This window comes from Calypte anna, chromosome 10 (assembly GCF_003957555.1).
Source record: "Calypte anna isolate BGI_N300 chromosome 10, bCalAnn1_v1.p, whole genome shotgun sequence".
NCBI lineage: Eukaryota > Metazoa > Chordata > Aves > Apodiformes > Trochilidae > Calypte > Calypte anna.
This window is the reverse complement of record NC_044256.1, coordinates 4,067,858-4,088,488: the sequence shown is the minus strand read 5'-3', so window position 1 is coordinate 4,088,488 and position 20,631 is coordinate 4,067,858. Positions and strand designations below refer to the sequence as shown.

Below are 20,631 nucleotides of genomic sequence, written 5' to 3'. Positions count from 1 at the left end.
ATACTAGAATTCTGAGTTTCTTCCAGAAGGATCATCTCCATATAATGCCTTTGGGGACAACTAATAGATCAGTGCTAAAGCTTTCGTTTTGAATTATATGGATGTTGTGATCCCATTCTCGCAGTTTGAGGAAAAACTGTGAACATGCTTACTCAACTTTTTGTGTGTTTCTAATAGTTGTTTGCTCTCTATTCTTGTTTTCATGCATTAATGACCCTTAATAATTAAAGTAACCTTTTCCTCTCTGTTTGTCTGTTTTAGTTGGATGGGGCAGAGCCGCCTGGGCAGCTGCAAAGTGCTGATGAGGAAGTTGTCTCTGCGGCCTGCCGGCTTGTTTGTGAATGGGCACAGAAAGTGCTGAGCCAGCCCTTTGATACAGTCTTGGAATTGGCTCGTTTCCTTGTAAAAAGTCACTATATTGGTACCAAGTCAATGGCAGCTTTAACAGTAATGGCAGGGGCACCAGCAGGTAATGAGAACTTAATGGCAAATTGATGAAACAGGGGATCGTTTTTTAAAGAGTTGCATCTTGGTTTGAAAAAGCACTTCTCTTCAGGGCAGACTTCAAACACTGACTGATCACTGAGTGATTTTAGTCCATACCACTGCAAATTACTTTTCTTGCAGATAGTCCATCTAAAGAGATCTGAAAACAAGCAGTGGTCTTAAGTTGAGTTGGTGATTCTCCCATTCCTATGATGAAGACCCTGGTCTTTCAAAACAATTCAGGGCATGGTTAACTTTAAGCATGGGAGTAATTGTGCTGGATTTATGTACTTTGCTCTGTCCTGCAGGAGTTTGGTGCCAGTACAGTGGTGGTTTATAGATAAACTGCTGGTGCAAACCTTGTTCCTGTCTGATAACTTGTCCTAATTTGGAAACAATTGTCTGTCTGAATTTTCTCTCGAGCAGATTTTCTTGTAGGCATTTCTGGTATGTTGGATGCAAATTTACATGAGATATTTCATGGGTGTCAGGTAGTACAAGCACGTCAGCTCCTGTTGTTATTGATCACATTAGAAAGAAGGGCTTGAGAGGCATTGAGAGGAACAAGAGAGCCTTTTCCAAGGGAATGTGTGACTGAGATTCCAGCACTTAATTTCAAATCTTCATTAAGGATCAGGCTAAAAAGGAGAATTGTTTTGTGTTTTGCTACGTCAGATGAATTTCAGTTCTATTCAGTCTCTGGGAAAACTTACATTTGATGTGACTGTAATTATACTTATTTGTTCCTTGTTTCCCTCTTCATTCTCAAAACCATTTACTTTATCCTGTGAAGTAGTATTTTTTTTTGTAGCTGTGGAAGTAAATTATAAAAATGAAACACTTCCAGAGGGAAGTGCAGGTGCACAACATGCTCCCCACACTTCACTCCAGGGAGTTCTGCCCCAACCTGTCAAACAAGGCAAAAATCTTGACTTTAGACAGGTGATTTCAAATGGAAGCTGGTGGTCAGGACTGTAGATTGTGGTTATCCCCTTCTTTCTCCTTCCAGCTCATTCCTTTATTGCAGTGGCAATTTTGGCTGGCTGTGTGCTCCTTTCTGTTGTTACCTGTTGTTGCTTGGCTTCAGTCATTCTGCTTGCTGTGCTGCTAGAATGAGAGACTGAGAGCTGCGTAGATGTGCAGCTTTTCAACTCCTGTATCTTCTCCCCCTTATTTCCTTCAAGAGAAGATGATTTCCTTCAAGGAAACAGGCAGTTATTTCCAGTGCCTCTGGGGCCTGGATGGTAATAACTGGACAAGTTCTTTGCAGAACAGCAAATAAAATATTCCTATTCCTTTTTATTACAAGGAACTACAGTGTCTTTATGTATTAACTGAGAAAAGCAAACTTTTACCCTCAAAGAAAAATTTGTTGGTTTTTTTTTTTTCCTCATAAATGTTACTTGCCTTCAGTACCCAGCCCACATAGCTTACTTGCTTTCCAGTAATTGCACTACACTTGGACATTTCACTTCTCTGTGAAGATGGAGTTCTTCAATTATATTGCAGTGTTCAAGTTCTCATGGTACATACTCAGATTGTTGCTGGAACGGTGGGCTCCTAGTTCCTAAGCATGTACTAGGTATTTAATACCAAATACCTGCCCTGAAATGGTGTTGGTTAATTTATAATTGAATTATTTTTAAAACCGTAAAGCCTATGAAGAGTGAATTAAATGGTGTTAAAGCATTTTTAGACTAGCAGTTCAACAGGGTTAGCTGGTCACTGAAAGAACATGGTAGTCCTCTTGACTGTTAATAAAGAGAAGATCATAAATGTGATGTGATTTTGTAAGGGAAGTAGCTGCCAGCTGCACATATATGAGGCTAACTCCTTGTTCTCCTCAGAAGCACCACTTGCTTGTGATCAGCAAAGGCATTGTCTCCAGAAAAAATGTTCACTCATTCTAGGGGCTTTCTTTGTTGTTCTTTTTTTTCCTTCCCCCCATCTTTTCCTCCTTCTTGTTTTCTTTTTTCCCTGAGTACTTCTCTTCTTGCCCTTCTTTCACCAGTATCCCTGATCACACACAGGTTATGAGCCACTCTGGTATTATATGCGTTGTTTGTACTAATTTGAGCCTTAGACAGTATCATCTGCTTAGAGCTGCTTCTCTGTGACACAGAACCACAGCTTTCTGGAAATATTTTTCATTTTTAAAGCTGCCTTGGATGTTGATAACAAAACCAAAACAGTAGATTATCAATATTAAAGGTTCATCTAAAATGTATCCAGTGCCCTCTACTGTCAGTTAAATGAAGTGCATTGTTTTTTAGAGTTGCAATTTCAGATTACTAGAAACCAGATGCCAGTACATAGTATTTTAGCAGCTAATGCCCAGCTTGTCTAACAAAGAGAGGCTTTGCCACAGAAGTGGAAACACTGAACAGATGTGATTGTGAAGTGGATGGGAGTGTCTCATGGAGGAGGTGTTCCCAGAATTGGTATGGAGATGCCTGCCATGTAACCTTTGTGGTTAGATACAGAAGTGACACTACAGCAAACAGGGTATGTGTGGTTATAATTCATTCTTCCTTTCTTTTGTTTTCAGGAATAAAAGGGATCCCCCAGCCCTCTGCTTTTATACCTACTGCTGAAAGTAATTCCTTTCAACCACAAGTGAAAACTCTGCCATCTCCTGTTGATGCCAAGCAGCAGCTGCAACGTAAGATCCAGAAGAAGCAGCAAGAACAGAAACTGCAGTCTCCTTTGCCAGGAGAATCTCCAGCAAAGAAAACAGAAGGCACTGCAACCAATGGTGTAACCAGTATATCTAATGGAAGTCCTGCAATTCTGTCTCCTCCACCTATTGGCATTGTTGTGGCAGCTGTTCCCAGCCCAATACCGGTAATTTTCACCAGCAATTCTCTAGGGAAACCACCTTATGAAAGATGAAAATTGCCAGGAACTAAGCAGTTGTGTCAGTGGGATAGAAAGAGGCTTTTTGTTCAGAAGCCTGGGTCCCTTGATGCTTTTCTCTCCCAATGACTGAGTTATACCATGGGAGTTAGAGATCAATACAGAGGCAGCAGAATTCTGATCACAGAGCATAAGCCAAGTTCATTTTGGAAGTCTACGACAGTAGGATTTCAGCTAGCAATAATTAAGGTTATATGTGGGAATAATTGCCTTTGAGAGGGGGTTTAACCAGTCGAGAGAGCTGACAGCAGTTGTGTGGATTGCTGAGCCCCTAGTATGGAATGTAAATTGCCTTTTCATTGGCCTGGCACAGTTAGTGACAGCAACAATTTTATTTTTGCATGAATATCTGTAGTATGAAAAATCTTTGTCTTCCAGCTGTACAAAACTGGGCAGGGGGAGAAGGTTATTTGGTTTTAAGATGTTAGCTGTGTTGTTAATTTCAATAGGTAAGCCAATTTTTCTGCCTGTTAGTGGGTTTGTATTTAACTTGCTTTAGAAACCTTAACAATGAGCAGTATTTTGAACGCATCCTCTCCTCTAACTTCTGTATGTCTGTCTTTGTTTTCCCATGTGGTAAAGGATTGTATCAGAATGCCCCTTTCAATAGCAGAAGAGCAGACTAGTGTGGAGTGCCTGATGCCTTAAAAATTGAGGCCACATATCTGCCTACCAATCCTTCAACAGACTGAAAAAAAATGTCCCGCATATAGTTGAAGAGCTTGTTTTATTTCAAACTGACGTTCAGTAGCTTTGGTGTATTGAGCTGTCCTTCACCTTTGAAATGCTTGTGGATGAGGTGGTCTGTGGGCTTTGAGGACTTCCTTGCTTCATTAACCCAACTTTTCTTTTTTTCTCTCTGTAGGTGCCAAGGACCAGGCAGTTGGTGACATCTCCAAGTCCTATGGGATCGTCTGATAGCAAAGTCCTGCCACTCAATGTTCAGGTGGTCACTCAGCACATGCAATCAGTCAAGCAGTCACCAAAGACTCCCCAGAACGTTCCCGCCAGCCCAGTTGGTGACCGCTCTGCCCGGCATCGCTACCCTCAGATCTTGCCGAAGCCAGCAAACACCAATGCTCTCACCATCCGTTCTCCCACCACAGTGCTCTTCACCAGTAGCCCAATCAAGACTGTTGTGCCAGCTCCACATGTGAATTCCTTAAATGTGGTAAAAATGACAGCAATATCTCTTGCTCCAAGCAGTGGTAGCGTGCCCGTCAAACAGACATCCTCAGTTAGCAGTAGTGCGGGAGCAGCAGAAGAAGGGAGAACTGGTCCACAGATCAAAAATGGATCAGTTGTTTCACTTCAGTCTCCAGGATCCAAGCCTGGCACTGTCGCAGCTACACCTGCAGTCAAGATCAAAATGGAACCAGAAGCGTTGCTGGATGAGAACTCAGTACAAGGCCAGGAGAGCTCTGATGTGTCTAAATCCATAAAGGCTACCCCTGACCTGCCTTCTGCTCAACTAATTCATTTTGAGGTTGCAACACTGAAGGATTCAGCTGATGATGTCATGGAGGCAAAACCAGTTAAGGGCTGTGATCAGGGAGCTGAAGAAACAGGGACCAAATACAAAACACAATCAAATGAGATCACACCAGTTTCTTCAGCAGGCAATAATCAAAGCACTGTAAAGCTTGCAGTTGCCAATCAAAACTTGTCCAGCACCAGCATTGGTTCACCTCCTACTGGTGAGTCTACAGTTAAAGACAAAACATGCACTAAAAGCCCAAGAAAGAGACAACCCTCTGCACTGCAGGATTCCCAGGTACCACCTGTAAAGAAACCACTGGTGGAGCCACTTTCAGCTGGTAATGCTGTGGAGAGTCAAAAAGCAAACAGTGTTAAGAAATCTCCAAAGGCTGGATCATTAGCTAACAGTGACAATACAACAACACTTGCTCAAGTTCCCAGCAAGATACCTGTGACTGTACCTGTATCTTCTACCGCTGCAGCAAACTTAACAACAGACTTCTCTTTGAGCACCAGTTTAAATATCAGTGATTCTGCTTTAGAACAGCAGCTTGCATCATCTCCAGATATAAAAGTAAAATTGGAAGGAAACATGTTTATCATAGAAAATGATTCAAAATCTGATGGCAGCTTTAACCCAAATACCTGGCACCATATCACCAAAACCTCCGACTTTGCATCTGTGAGTTGTGATCAGCAGCAAGATATCAGTGTTATGACTATCACAGGGCACTCTGGCTCGAGTGACTTGCAGGAATCAGCGTGGGAGTCAGTGCACTGCGAAGATCTACAGCAAGATGCATACAGCCAGCAGCTACAGGGCCAGATGCAGGACTCCTCCTTGGGTCAGATACAAGCACAGTCTTCAAATCAGTTACCTCTGCAGTCTGAGCTGAAGGAGTTTGAACATACAGTCCCTCAGTCAAATGAAAACTTCTTTTCGTTTGATGATGACCTCACCCAGGACAGCATTGTGGAGGAGCTGGTGCTCATGGAGGAGCAGATGGCCATGAATAATTCTCATCCTTATGGTGGTAGTCTAGGAATAGCACTTCAGAGTCAGACTGTAGCTCAAGGAGCTCCCGTGTCATCTCATCCAAGCAGCGTGCACTTTTACCATTCAATCCATAACAACAGCACTCCAATTCACACTCCCACCCCCACTCCCACCCCGACTCCCACTCCCACCCCAACTCCAACACCCACCTCCGAAATGATCGCTGGATCTCAGAACATGTCCCGAGAGAGCCCTTGCTCCAGGCTGGCTCAGACGACTCCCGTCGACAGCGCTCTAGGAAGCAGCCGGCACACGCCCATCGGCACCCCGCACTCGAACTGCAGCAGCAGCGTCCCTCCCAGCCCTGTTGAGTGCCGAAACCCTTTTGCTTTTACCCCCATCAGCTCCAGCATGGCTTACCACGACGCCAGCATCATATCCAGCAGCCCTGTGAAGCCGATGCAGCGGCCTATGGCTACCCACCCCGACAAAACCAAGCTTGAATGGATGAATAATGGCTACAGCGGGGTGAGTGGCTCCTCGGTTTCAAACCACGGCATCCTGACGAGCTACCAGGAGCTGGTGGAAGATCGCTTCAGGAAACCTCACGCCTTCGCCGTTCCTGGGCAGTCCTACCAGGCCCAGCCACGTCATCAGGAGACTCACTTCGGTCGAGTGACACCCGTGTCACCCGTGCAGCACCAGGCAGGCCCTGTCAGTAGCACCACCAAGCAGGAGGGCTTCGCCGTTCCCGCGCCTTTGGACAACAAAGGAACCGGTTCCTCTCTCAACAACAGCCTGAGGTGCCGGAGCGTCAGCCCCGCTGTCCATCGCCAGCGCAATCTCAGTGGAAGCACTGTTTACCCTGTTGCAAATATACCACGCTCTAACCTGGCACCTTTTGGAAGTCCGGTGACTCCCGAAGTTCACAATGTATTTGCTAATATCCATGCAGACACCAGTGCCAATAACATAGCACAAAGAAGCCAGTCAGTCCCCTTGACTGTGATGATGCAGACAGCTTTCCCCTCTCTTCAGAAACAAACAAACACTAAAAAAATAACCAATGTCTTGTTAAACAAACTCGATTCTGATAGTGATGATGCAGTGAGGGGTTTGGGAATGAACAACATGCCCTCTAATTACACAGCCAGGATGAATCTCACTCAGATTTTGGAGACATCCGCCCCTTTTCCTAGTGCCAACCCACAAAATATGATCAATTCCAGCACTTCAGTTTATGAATTCCAGACGCCAAATTACCTCACAAAAAACAGCAGCACCGATCAGATCAGTTTTTCTTCTGGAGATAACCAAGCACAATCAGACATCGGAGAGCAGCAATTAGATTTTAGCAGCACTGTAAAAGACCTTTTAGGGGAGGACAGTCTGCCAACAAACCAGCAGCTGGTGAATCAGATGGCATCAGATCTCAATAATGTTGCATCTGTCTTTTCCAGCGACATCAGGTTGTCTTCCGAGCTCTCAGGCAGCATTAACGATCTGAACACTCTAGACACAAATCTACTGTTTGATCCAGGTCGTCAGCAGGGACAAGATGATGATGCTACACTGGAGGAATTAAACAACGACCCCTTGTTTCAACAAATCTGCAATGAATCCATTAACTCAATGACTACACCAGGTTTTGAGTGGATGGAGAGTAAGGATCATCCTGCTGTTGAAATGTTGGGTTAATCTTGTTTTATAATATGTATGTAGCACACTGTATCTAAAAGACAGACGTATTGTATTTGTCTTAATGGAAGTGCCTCCTGCAGCAGAAACACTTGCTATGTATTGTGGCATTTAAAAAAAAAAGTTTGCTGTACCCGTTTCTCATTCCTCAGCAGGGAAAAGGCAGTCTTACCAATTTTAAACAAATCTCTGAGGGTGATGGGCTGCCAAAGAGCCAGTATTAAAATTTGAATTTTATAGTGTTTCCCAATCAACATTTCTTATTGTAGCAAATAAAGAAGTGGTCAATAGGCAGCCACCAGTGACAGCTATGGGTGAGGGTTTTAAGTCGAGCTGGTGAGTAGGTTGTCCATATTTTGTATTCCTTGCTGCTTCTTACTCCTGGCTGACCTTTGCTGTCCAGATCTGAAACACAGGGTGCCTGCAGATAGGTTGTTGGTGGGGAGTGAGTACAGGTGAGCCAGGTGAGATGCAGGTGCCTGATCCTAGTGTAGCTCCTCTTGAGCACTGCTCAGTGATGAACTGTGGGAAATCTCCGTGGCGCTGGTGCCACTGACATCTCTAGTAAAGTGCAGGGATAGGACAAACTTAACAGGAGTGATCAAGGAGAAAGAAAGATGCACTAAATTTTTTATTTAAGATAAATAAATCTATATGATTATTTTGCCCATTATTATTCACATCATACTTGATATTTTAGTTCTCACTTCAGTATTTTCATATTACGTAAAATTCAGGCAAAAAGCTTTTGAGCACTGAGATTTAATCTGGGCATAACACCCTATTTTAAAGTCATAGTTACTTTTTAATTATTTATCAATGCTAGAGAAGGAATGTGATACTTTCCCTCTTTTTTTAAGTAAAAAAAGCTGCTGCAGCTCATTAAAATACTATTTTTAAAGATTCATATTTTAAGTTTGCTCTTTCCTAACCTAGTGAAGGGTGTAGGAAGATACTCTTTTCTCTGTATTTCAGTAGGTTGAGCCTTTCTGTCTTTCTTACTCTCTTTCTCTCAAACAAAAGATGAGTAAAATGTTAAAAATGTGGTCGATCTAAAAATATTTCATACAGAGCCATAATACTGCACCTTACAGGTACACAGTAAGACATGATCTATTTTTGGTAAAAATTCACTTAAAAGTACTGTTTTAGAAGCCTGAATTCCATCTTCCTAAATTATTTGACAGGGCTGGTGAATTTTTTTTTTTTTTTTTTTAAGAAGTCCTTAGCTGCCCCTCTGGAAAATGAGAGTTGAGTTAGACTTTTGCTTTATTAGTTCACTTAAACAAAAAAAGACCTCTTGTTTTATCCACATGGCATGGATCTCTCTGATGGTCAAAAGAGAGAGCTACTTAGCCAGCCATGGCCCTGATGCTGTAAAGAGGACTTGCAGAGGCAAGGTTTTACAAGAGTTGGTGTACTGAGGGATGCTAAAATGCCATCTAGTAAGCATAGTATAAAATTGATTATTTCTCCCATGAACTGACACAAAACAGAAAACAGAACAGAAAACACTTTCCTCTCTTGCATTACTTCTTTGAATTAAAGGTTGTGAACTTCTGAGGGGGGAGGCAAAATAAGCTTCCCTAGATTTATGTGAAGGGAAGATGCCTGCATTATTTGGGGTGATTAGTTGGTTCTTTGTTTTAAGTGTTGTCCTGGCTTGGGCCAGGATGAAGGCTGTTAATTTCAGCAAGTGCAGCTACTTAGAAGAGACTTAGCTGAAAGCTAAAGTACAAGACAGCAAATTATCTTTATCCTGGCCCAAACCAGGACAAGTGTCTTGGTGGTCTTCTGTTTCTTTAGCTTTGCTGATAACTTGAGACCCCAGTACTGGTCCATTTTTTTGGCGGTGCTGATTCAAATTGTGCTGCTGCGTGGTCACTTGAAGTGCTGCTGTCCTGCAGCTTCTCCTGCTCCTGTCCCAGTGCATCACCAGTCTGTGGCCTCTTCTGCAGGGACAAAGAGTTGTGCTAAGCTGTAGCACCTTAGGGGGGAGGCTGATTTCACTGCGCTTGCATCAGAAGTTGTGCCACTTTGTTCAGATCCCTCCTTGGACCACGTGCACATGCAGTGGTGTGGTTTGTTTCATTTAAAGCCAAGTGACCCTTATAATTTTTGTTAAGGAAATGGGGAGGAGACTGAAAACTGTGTGGTAGCCTTCTGCTTGTTATCTTGCTGGGTGTCTGTTGGGAAGTCTTGAACCATTTTTCCTGTAGGCTGAAGCTGAAGATGGCAGAGCTTGGGTAATGTGCCTGCCCACAGCCTTTCCCCAGAGATGTGCTGAATATCATCCTACCTTGTTGACTTCACTGGGTCTTGAGAGACACTCATTACCTCTTTTGTTTTTTTTCCCCCCACCCTGTGCAAAGTGCCAGCACTGCTGTGGACAGGTGAAACCTACCTGAAGGAGAGTGATGAGGGGATGCGAGTGCTGGTGCTGCAGGGGGAAGCTGCACACGTGCTGCAGCAGCCCCTGCATTTGTGTGACCTGTTGGCCTGACCTCCAGGTCTCTAATACAGAGACTGTGGGGGAAAAACAAATTTTTGCCTATTTCCACTACCTAAGAGCATTTCTCAGAGAGCAGGAGTAGATTTAAAGCTGGTGCGTTCTAAATTATGCATCCTTCACCAAAGGTTTTTAAAAGTGTGTTTAAAACTAGTTTTAAACACACAGATTACATTGGGCCTAATGTGATTTAATTGGCAGAAATATTCTATAATCAGTGGATTTAAAGCTAATACAGGTTTAATTTAAAAAGTGTCAATTTCAATAAGGGTTGTTTCAAGTGAACTCCAAGGCACAGGCACAGTTTTGTACATTGATATGTATTATTTCAGAGGTGTTTGTGTGTTGGTGTTGTCATTAATAATGTTAGGTCCCTGTACTTAGTGGTAGTTAGTTCTTTACTAAACATTGAGACAGAGCACTACTGCACACCAAAGTATGCAATACCCAAAGGAAAATTCTGTCATTCTAACAAATGGAAGCCTCTGTCAGATACTCCAAAACTCAGAGTGAGACAGTTCTGACCCCTTGTTTACATTATTGGCTTCCTACTGACGTAAGAAATAAATTATTTTGATAGCAATTTTTGCTAAAGTTATACAAACTAGTGAGTTTGTACCCCTGTGTACAGTATTGCAGCAAACACTTTAAATTTGGTTGGTTGGTTAGTCCAGCAAACTTTCTGGGTTCATATATTGCACTAAAATTCTGTTGAACCTGTGGCAGGCACATTCCGTAGGATAAATGCAACAAATACGGCCCACAGATTAAAAAAAAAAAAAAAAAAAAAAAAAGAAAGCAAAGAAAAAAAACCTTTTTAATGTGTTTCATTATTAAAAGGCAAAATGTCATTAAAAGTGACAGGTGAAATTGTCTTATGTAGCAATGTGCATTGATCTCAATGAGATATTTCTATTTCTTATTCTCTTACATGAGAATATTACAGCAGGAAAAAAATTAAGTTTAGTTTGCTTCACCATGTTAATACATGATCACAAAACGTGCATGAGTGTTAATGACTTAATCTTGTACAGTACTAGATATATTCCTGTAACCACTTTTATTTTTTTTATTCTTTTGCTGTATTGAAACTGGTTCAGTGTTAACCAGGTGAGCATAGTTATTCACAAGTTATTTACTTTTTTATGTTAACTAATTCAGCTTAGTTATTGTTGAGTATGTTCCTTTCTTGGATTATTTTTTATTGTTCTGGTGTTGAAAAACATTTTTGCATAATTTTATCATGATAAGAATTCATGAAGTAAATAATTTGCAAATAATTGCAATAAGCACTGACTTATGAACTGAAAAGAAGGAAAGCGTTTCTTGTGCAGTGCATCTGAGGTTCATATAATAGTCTTGTACTATACTGTGCTTTATTTACTGCACCATAAGGAAAGAAAAATACCTGTTCCACGTTTTCATTTAGTGCAGGAAATCCAGTTTCCCCCCTCTTCCCCAGTGTTTTGTTGTCTGTTGTACTGCTGAAACTACAGTAGTTGAATATTGCAGTAGCATTTCAGTTATTTTTTTTATTGAAAGTGCTCAAAAATTGTTTTTTAAATGTTTTCAAAAACAATAAAAACATTTTATATTACAACGACTTCTGAAGTTTTTTCTTGATATGGCAAATATGCATTAAGGTTGACATAAAATAGAGAACTTTCTAGTTGGTGCAAAGGCAGATCACAGCTGCCCCACTGTCTCCATTTGCTGAGCCCTGTCACTCACTGCAAGCTGAGCACGGAGGTGAATCTGCTCAGCTGGGGATGCCTTGATGGGTTTGTGCTCTCAGAGTCCTCTTCTGAGAGGGATGGTGGAATGGGCTTCTCACCAGTAGCTTTGCTTTCCATTTCCTTTTAAGTGGAAAGCACTTGTGTGGTCATAGTGTTATATCTGGGGGATAAAAGTCAGAGGGTTCATTTCATGTCTGGGTGGTGGCTCTTGTTCAACATCCCATTGCTGGTACAGCCATGTGATGCAGCCTGGTGGCTGTACTTGCCTGGGTTTTGCTTTTCAACACTTAAAGAGTCCTGGATTTGGGTTGTAAAATTGTACATACACCCAGCTGTGTTCCCAGCACAGGCTACGTGAACACAATGGAAAATCATTGCTGCAGAGCAGAACCTGGCTGTAAGACAATGAGGGTGAGGATAAATATTCAGGTTTACATCCCAAAAAGATAACAGTGGTTAACAGACTCCATCCCAGAGTACAGAGGTGCTGAGATGAGCTGGCAGGAGGCAGAACTGATGGTGGCTCTAAATGACTTCAGTTTGTCAACACAGGAAAAGAATCATCAGGGAGACATAAGTGAGACAACATGAAGGAAGAGAGCATCATCAAAACAGATTAATTTTAACATGACATTGCTATTAATAGCTCACTGCATTCCAAATTAATATGCTTTAAAAAGAGTTCTCCATAAACAATTCAGAGAGACACTTTGTCTGTGTTTCACAGCCATAAAAAATGCAAATTAAAAGGAATGAGATGTAACATAGGAGATACAAAAGGCTATTTTGGAAACTGATGGTTCATCTGAAGTGATAGTGGGTTTTAATTGGAACCTCTTGGTTGTAAACTGGAAGGAAGTTGTCTTAATGATAAATAAAAAGGGTCTTCGGAGCAAACAAATCTGTGACTGTGAATGGAAATGTCCTAACAGGAAAGAGTTAAGAAGGCAGCAATGTCAAACTAAATGCCTGATCAAAATAACTACCTCAAAAAGTTCAAGTTGTGAGCTTTGTAGGTTTCAGAAAGACTAGAGGTTTAAATATTAATGAAGACAAATAGAGAAAATAATGAACAATTGCTTAGAAATATTTTTGCATCTCCAGAAATATAAATCTGCATGTGGGAAGGCAACTGGTATTCTGGTAACCAGAATTTCCCTTCCAGGTTGATAAGGATTGCTGTGTTGCATGAGCTGTTCATGTAGTCTGTACCATGTTTCTGATATTAATTCCACCTTCTTCTGCAGAGGAAGAAGCCCTGCAGTATTAAGTTGCTCCAGAATCAGCTGCCTTCCCTGAAGCTGTGCTCCCATACCCAAGAGCTGGAAGCTCCTTCTGAACCCAATGCATTGTTGCTGGGGTGACTCAGTGACTTCCAGAGCTTCCTTCCAACCCCACTTTGTCACCATATGTGTCAAGACTGGAGGGTTAAATAAACCTGACTGGATCTGACTGTGCAGCACGGTTGCTCTCACTCAGGTAAAGTTTAAGCATAATACTTGAAGCTCATCTTATTCACTTAGCAAAAAACATTTAATTACCTAGGCTCCCTCTGATACATAAATCAGCCTGTGTTACAAATGGTGTGAGTTGAGCTTGGATAAAGAGGAAATACAAGAAAAATCTATAGTGAGGCTTACAAATTGTGGTATAACTCTGGAAAACTATTCCAAAATTAAGAAATGAGCAGTGACTGAACTAGATGCTTAAAATATTTCTGAATAATGCTCATAAGAGAGTGCAAACTTCAATGTAATGTTCAACAATAATGTTCATGTAAAACTTGTAATCTGCAAAATGTTTCTAATAGTTACTTGTAATCATCCAGACCAGAAGACCATCCCACACCAAGCAGTTAGTGATCCACATAACAGTTAATTGTTAACAACCTAAATATGCCTGTGCTGGTCCTGTGCTGTGCTGCAGGGTGAACTCACCCAAGTAACCACAACAGGGCAGCCTGCAGGCAGCTCCCAGTCCCTGCCTGTGTGTCCTGGTGCTTCCACAGGCAGGAGATCCATGTGGGTGAAGGCCTCTTCAGGGATGCAGAGCTCTGGGATATGAAGGGAGGTAAGACTGATTCTACTGTCTTCACTTTCTTCACAGTACTACTCCAACAAATAGAATTTCTACAATACTTCACACAATCTGATTGCCTCTTTTACTGCTATCATCACAAAAAAGCACCTTCTAGAGCATAATTAACATTACCTAATGAAATTGCAAATATTTAAAAATACATTTTCAAATACTTTTTTTTTATTAAAAAAAAAAAAAAAAAGAAGGGTAAAATGTAAACTAAGCAAGTTCGGATCAATTAAGTCAAAAGTGTCCTGAGGGCATGGAGAAATTTGTTTAGAAAACATACAGTGCTAAAAAGGCAGCAACTTCATTCTGGAGATTGCAATGTTTAAATGCCCAAAGCAGAAGACCATCTTGATGTAATGCACAATATATAACCAAGTGATTTTAGTTCCTGATCATAACATTTCTGCTATGTGCTTTGCATATGTAGGAGATACCCTAACACTGAGGTAGATACCAGGGATGTGTTGTCTTGGAACGTGTGCAGAGCTACTCTTCAGTGGCTTTGTTGTGGCTCCTTCTGAGTCTGTTCTTCCTGGGACTACCTACTCATTTGCTAGAGCTGGTAATGCCTCAACTCTGCAATCATACAAAAAAGGTCCATTTTTGTCCTGTGACTCATCTTTCCTCTGTTGTCAGCTTCCTTTTAATAAACTGGATATGGATAACACATGGACTATAATAAATTCTGTATCACTGGAACTTTGCCTGTCCACACCACCTCATTAGATGCACACTAGAATCAAATTTTCAGTGGATGTCAAACTGCTGTCACAAATAATGTTAGGAGTATACTGCTGGTCTGGAGCACTCTGTGTTGTGTATCTGGAGCTTTTTTGATAGAATCATTAAAATTGTGCTTGAAAAAATGACCCAATGATGGAAATGAGTCCTAGGAGCTTGTAAGAAGGTTCCATTTTAACCTAACTATGCACAGAGGTAGCCACTTTTAGTAGAAATGTTTTCAGAGCTATTTAGATATAATAGTAATTATACCAAATATCCTAAACTTGTTTCTAAAGGCTTCATAAATCTTAAAGGTAGGAAAAAAGAGATGCATAGGAAGCTGAAAATACATTTCCATTTATTCAGGAGTTGATAGCCTTATGTCCAGTTATGAACTTGGTACTTGTAGATTTTGTGATGACTAAACTGAAAAGGGCACTGCTGTGGCTGTGAATCCACCTGTAGCCTCAGGTGTTCTGAGCACCACGTGGAGAAGGGTGGCCAGCAGGGATCAAGAGAACTGACTGTACCTGCAGCTTTCCCTGGGTAGCTGACCCACCCTCTGCTACAAATCTGTGCTCAAAACACTGACCTTAGAGAGAGCTCTTTTCAGATATCCTCAGGTTTTTTTCAGTATGGGTAGAAAAACACAGCTGTATGTATTACATTATAACCTAACTGATTAGGACTCACTCATCTCCTTTCTCTATCCAAAATACCCTTGAGTGCTCAATTTGCCTGTTCTGTATCAATATTTGCACCAAGACCCTTGTTCCAGGGGCTGTGATAATTTCACAGAGATCAAGCCCAATTGCTCATTGTGAGGCAAGAAGAGGCATTTTGAAATGTCCTGTTTAAAAAGATGTGTATTAGCAATGGTTATTTATGACTGGAACAAAATGCTATTTGATTCTATTTCAAACAGCTTTGAAATTCAGAACAATCTCTCCTGCTACGTATGCATAGATGAAGGGGGAGAGGAAGCTCCTGTGTCCAGGAGGCACCCAGAGGTTTTTGTGCCAATGGCATGTTTAAAATCTACTCTGAATTACTTGTGAAAAGCAAAACTAATGCTGGGACCTAAAATGGCTGTCTCTGCAAGAGCAAAATAAGAGACCTCAGTGCTTACTAGTAAGGAATTGCTGAAGACATTATGCTGCACATAACTTTAGAATTATTTTGCTGCTTTAGGAATTCTGTCAAGTTTTATATTGAATAAAAACATTTACAAAAGGTAGCTCTGTAATACTGGAGGATTACTTACATATCCCTTTGTTTGGCAGAGGTAATGTCTTCTCAATAGCAGGTATCTTTTACAGCATGCATAAGCCCTACATCCTTGTCAGACATCTTGATTTTCTAGGAATACTTCCTGGTAGGATTAATTTTTATGCCAGCCAGACCTGAAGATGTGTAGACACTACTTGGATGGTGTGCTATTATGTCTAGTTTGACCTTATTGGTAATTAATTCCCAGTTCAGGTTCATTGTAAGCCAGTCAGTGGACCAAGGAAAACACACTGAAATTCAGAAGTAACTGAATACGAAAAAACCCCTCAGAAGTAATTAAAACCAGTTTAAAATGACAGCTTCTTACTATTCAACTTTTTTAGTGGAATAAGAGAGAAACACTATGAGAAGGAGCACCTTGTGTGAATGAGAGGGGAGTAAAGAGAGTGCCTGAGTGCTGCTGAGTCTCACACCCAAATCAGAAGAGCAGCTTCCTCTGGTCTCAGTGCTGCTTTAGGCGCTGGCAAAGAGTGTACAGCACATATTACTTGTGCACTTACAGATAATGACAGCCTCAAGGCATTTAAATAAGAAAAGCCCAAATACGTGATTACTGGAAAGATCCTGCTTCTGTGACATTTTGATGGGTTGAGCTGTTAGCTGAAATATCCACAATGACTGCTTTAGCCATGGGATCACTGGTGGTGAAATAAGCTGGGAACAGCGTGACTGCAGTTGACTGGAGCTCAGCACCTTTGGATTTCTGTGCTGGCAGCTCTCCTCCCCCTCAAGCTGCAAATAGGGAGAGAAAGATGACATCTGCGTGGTGGTGATTCATACAAGTGTTTATCACTTCATTCAAATGCATATGCACAAAATGAGTGTGCCTTTCAACCTCCACCACATTTGCTCTTTGTACTGTGCAGGTTTGCTCCTCAAACCAAAGAGATTTCCAAAAGAAATTATTTGTAAACTGTTATTCTAGTCACAGAAATTAGAAAAAACATTTCTTACATCTTTCCCTTCTCACAGCCTCCCTCAGCTTCTTCTCTGCAGGAGAGATGGAGAGCTGTCCCAGGGAAGGTGTTAGTGCCTTGGGAACACAGACCCATGCTTCAAGAACAGTGGGTTTTTTTGGTTGGTTGGTTGGTTGGTTGTTTTTTTGTTTGTTTTTTTTCCTGCAGGCTGTCCTGAGAAGGAGCTCCTTGAGTGGAGAATTTCTGGTCCACATCTGGTCTGTCCCTGAGTGATGCTCCTGCCTTTTTGACATCCTGCAGAGACAAGTATCAGCTGCAGGGTGTGAGACAGTGGCTTGGTAGCAGGCAGCACAGAAAGCAGTGTGTGTCGAAACAGAAGCCACGTTGCTTTTAAGGGAAAGCTGAGGAGAACAGAAACAGTGAATTCAGAGAACAGAGAGTGAAAAGGAGCAGTCATGGGCTGGTGAGAACTTGAGCATGAGATAACAGCAGCCTAATTGCAAGGCAATATAGAGGAAATGGTCACTCTGGGGTGACTTTTACCAGACTAAGCAGACATGCTTTCAAAAATTTGAGCTTTCATCTTCATTTCAGTTTTACACCTCGTTATGATGGTGTTTGAAATGTAGTGTTAAATACTGGGATCTAGCACATATTTGCACATAAATGGAGAGCCAAGAAGAGTGTTGAGTCTTGAACTCTTAAGTGTATCTCTGGTATGAGTCTCATTAGTGAGTCATTGCCGTGGTAGTAGAGAAATTGAGATTACTGGGCTATCAATAGGTATTTACTTTTCTTAGTCATAGTAATGACTCACTTCCAATATGATTTTTCTCTATTAATTACCTCTTGTATGTAGTTTTCAATTTCCCTGCCACTGTGACATTGTGAGTGGTTCATCATAGCATTTTCTTGTATGACTCAGTAGTGCAAAAGACAATGGGACAAAAGCCAGAATGTGTCATTCACATGTGGATTTTTTGTTCAGTTGTGGTTAAAATTACTTCTGATCCTTTTGGTTTAAAAGTTTTCCAATTTTATTTAAAATTAAGGGTAGCAAAATGCATCCTACATACTTTGATGTCACTTGGTGTCCTAACTTCTATAAATTAAACATGACTATTGTTAATATTCTTAACCTAAATATTATTTTACTATGATAGCCCTTTAGAATTCTGAAACAGATCTCCTTTATCCTTATTATTTCCTCCTTTAAGAACAAACAGTGCTTTGATTTTTTCCAAAGCAGTTCTGTATTATGGTGTATGGCTTCTCTGAAATTTTGACAAGTAGATGTGATAAAAAAGACATGAACCAAGTACTGTGTATGTCTACAAAATTAAGATGACAAATTGGGTCTATCAGGCTGACTGTCACAATCAAAGAGATGGAAAATATAATTTTTTTTTTTTATCTTGATGGGACTGGAGGTTAATTTAGATGTCAAGAGAAGTCAATCTTCTTTGTTACCAGATGAAAATTCACTATTGGGATGGAGTAATGTGATAAAATATTCATATGTTTGTAATGGTCTTGATGTACAGTTAAAGTGTTCCATTGCTCTCAGAAGATCCAAATGCAGGTTATTCTCTGCAACTGAAAATCAATTATTTGCAGAAAAAGGAAGAGCTCTCAGAAGAGCTCTCTTCCACTATTGGTCCATAATTGCATAAGACACTAAAATACTAATGGAAATATATAACTTACATAAGAATAGAATGTTTGTTAACAAACATGTGGTTTATTCCCCCCTGTTTTTCAGTAAAATAATACTTTAATTTTAAATTATTCTACTTCGAGTGAACTGATAGATGTCTTGCTGGACTGTTGAAGATGACTGTTGATCCCACTGAAAATGCACACAGATCTTAGCATATAGATCCATCTGGGTAACAAACTCAAGCCCTGTTGATAGGAGGTCATCTACTTACAGATTTGGCACCTGAGTGTGTTGCAACTTTTGTTGTGCACAGTCAGTTGTTTTTCTACATGAACAATGAATCAGTGAATCTTCCTTGGGGCTGTGTTACACTCTGCTGCTTAAAGAAATGTAATATAACAAATTGGGTATGCCCACCCCTTTTAAATTTCAAAAGGTCATTATTTCAAATTTCAAAGTTATTGAATTTAATCAGAATTTAATGTTTGACTACCTCATGCTAATAAAATAGTCACAAGCAACACATTTGCTAAACAAGACTTCGGGTTGCTTGAGAGTGCTTCCTCTCATAGCTTTCTAGTGTACAGAAAAGCTGAGGCTGAACTAAGGAAAGTGAGAGTAAAGTCAGAGTTAATTTACAGGCAGAAACAAACCAGTACCTTTCCTTAGACTAACCAGTAAAATTTTGAAAAAAAACACAGCCACAAGCTTTTGGGGGTCTGGTGTTTTCTGTCTGATATGACAGATACCCTGTGACAGATTGCAAAAGGTGTAAAAGGTGTAAAGCCAGGTAATTCCTGCTCGGCAGCCACAAACCCACATGCTTTTTCTATCAACCTGTAAGAATACTTTACAAATCAGTGTTAGACCCAGTCACAGAGTAACTGGACGTGTAAATTGTGTCTGCTGTAACTTTAGTGGCTTTTCTTTGCCTGGCTGTCACCCAGGAACCTCACACTTAACTTTGGACAAGGCTGTACATTAGTGGTGGGAAACTTGCTGTAGGCAAGGGAACTGGAGATAAATGTGTGTCCAGAGGCAAGATTCAGAAAAAAAAAAAAAAAGAACAGAACTGTTTCTTTTGAATTCCCCAAAATCTTAACTGGGTCTTTTTCCAAACTTTATCAGTTGGTCTAGAAAATTAAAAAAAGAGACACCCAAGCCAGTGTTGCTGTTGCCTTTTCCTCAGAGCCTCCTTATAGCTCTGGGAGGAGAGGATGGTGTGAGCTGAGGGGCAGGGGCTGCCCCAAGCCTGGCTGTGGAGGTGTTGGTTACCTGGATGTCTCCTGGAGGCAGAGGCCCAAGAGCTGGGCCCGGCTCTGGGTTTGTGATTCGGAACCGGTACCGTTCCTCACCTCATGCGTCCAGGGAAAATGCTGTCGAGCTCCCTTACCAACATGGTGCGGCTACACTGATTGTAAGTTTGAACACAGGACCCCAGGCTTTTCCTTTGAGGAAATGGAGAGTCCTCACAGCACTGCTGCTGATTTCACCTCAGCCAAGGGTTTACAGCTCATTTTTCTCTTTCCGCTGGCACTCTCCATGCTCGGGTGTTATGTCAGGTCAGCGGGGACTTCCTTCTTCCTCCCGCTCCCCTAGAAGGCGGCACTACCGCGTCCCGGCGGGCAAGGTGCACCTTGACGAAGATGTTTTTTTTTTTTTCCTCTCGGTTTTCCCTAAATTTTCGCAATTCCAGGAGGTTCCTCGGATGGGAAGGGTTTAGGCAAGAGCTGCCACAGCTTGCGCCGGGCTTCCAGAGATGCGGAAAGGACTCCGGCGATGTACACTGCAGTGTAAAATTTTGAGAAAACCCGATTTATTTATTCACCTCATAACCGGGCTGAGCGCTCCGGCTCCGGCTCCGGCTCCGTCAGGCCGGGCGGAGGCTCCGCGCTGCCCCGGGGGCAGGCAGCAGGCGGGCCGCACGCGCGTGTCTCCGGGCGGGGCGCGGAGCAGCAGCCAATGGGAGGCGCCGCCACCACACGGGTGGGCGGTGTCTCGGGGTCTCTGAGCCAATCAGGAGAGGCGAGGAGGGGGTGGGGCGGGAATCGGAGTGAGGCGCGGGGCGCGCGCCCGCGCTCGCGGCGGGCTGTGGGCGGGGCGGCGGCGGCGGTAAACACCGCGGCGGGAGT

General features: G+C 41.9%; 1 protein-coding gene across 2 annotated transcripts in view; it reads left to right on the top strand.

Annotated features, from left to right (window-relative positions):
• Positions 1 to 11,685, top strand: part of RFX7 (regulatory factor X7) — a 54,712-nt gene extending 43,027 nt beyond the window's left edge. For both annotated transcript variants that reach the window (XM_030456884.1, XM_030456883.1), the window contains exons 7-9: positions 262 to 469; positions 3,035 to 3,330; positions 4,268 to 11,685. In XM_030456884.1, coding sequence (XP_030312744.1) covers positions 262 to 469; positions 3,035 to 3,330; positions 4,268 to 7,576 — 3,813 coding nt within the window. In that variant the 3' untranslated portion in view covers positions 7,577 to 11,685. The remainder of the gene's footprint in view (positions 1 to 261; positions 470 to 3,034; positions 3,331 to 4,267) is intronic.
• The last annotated feature ends 8,946 nt before the right edge of the window (positions 11,686 to 20,631 follow it).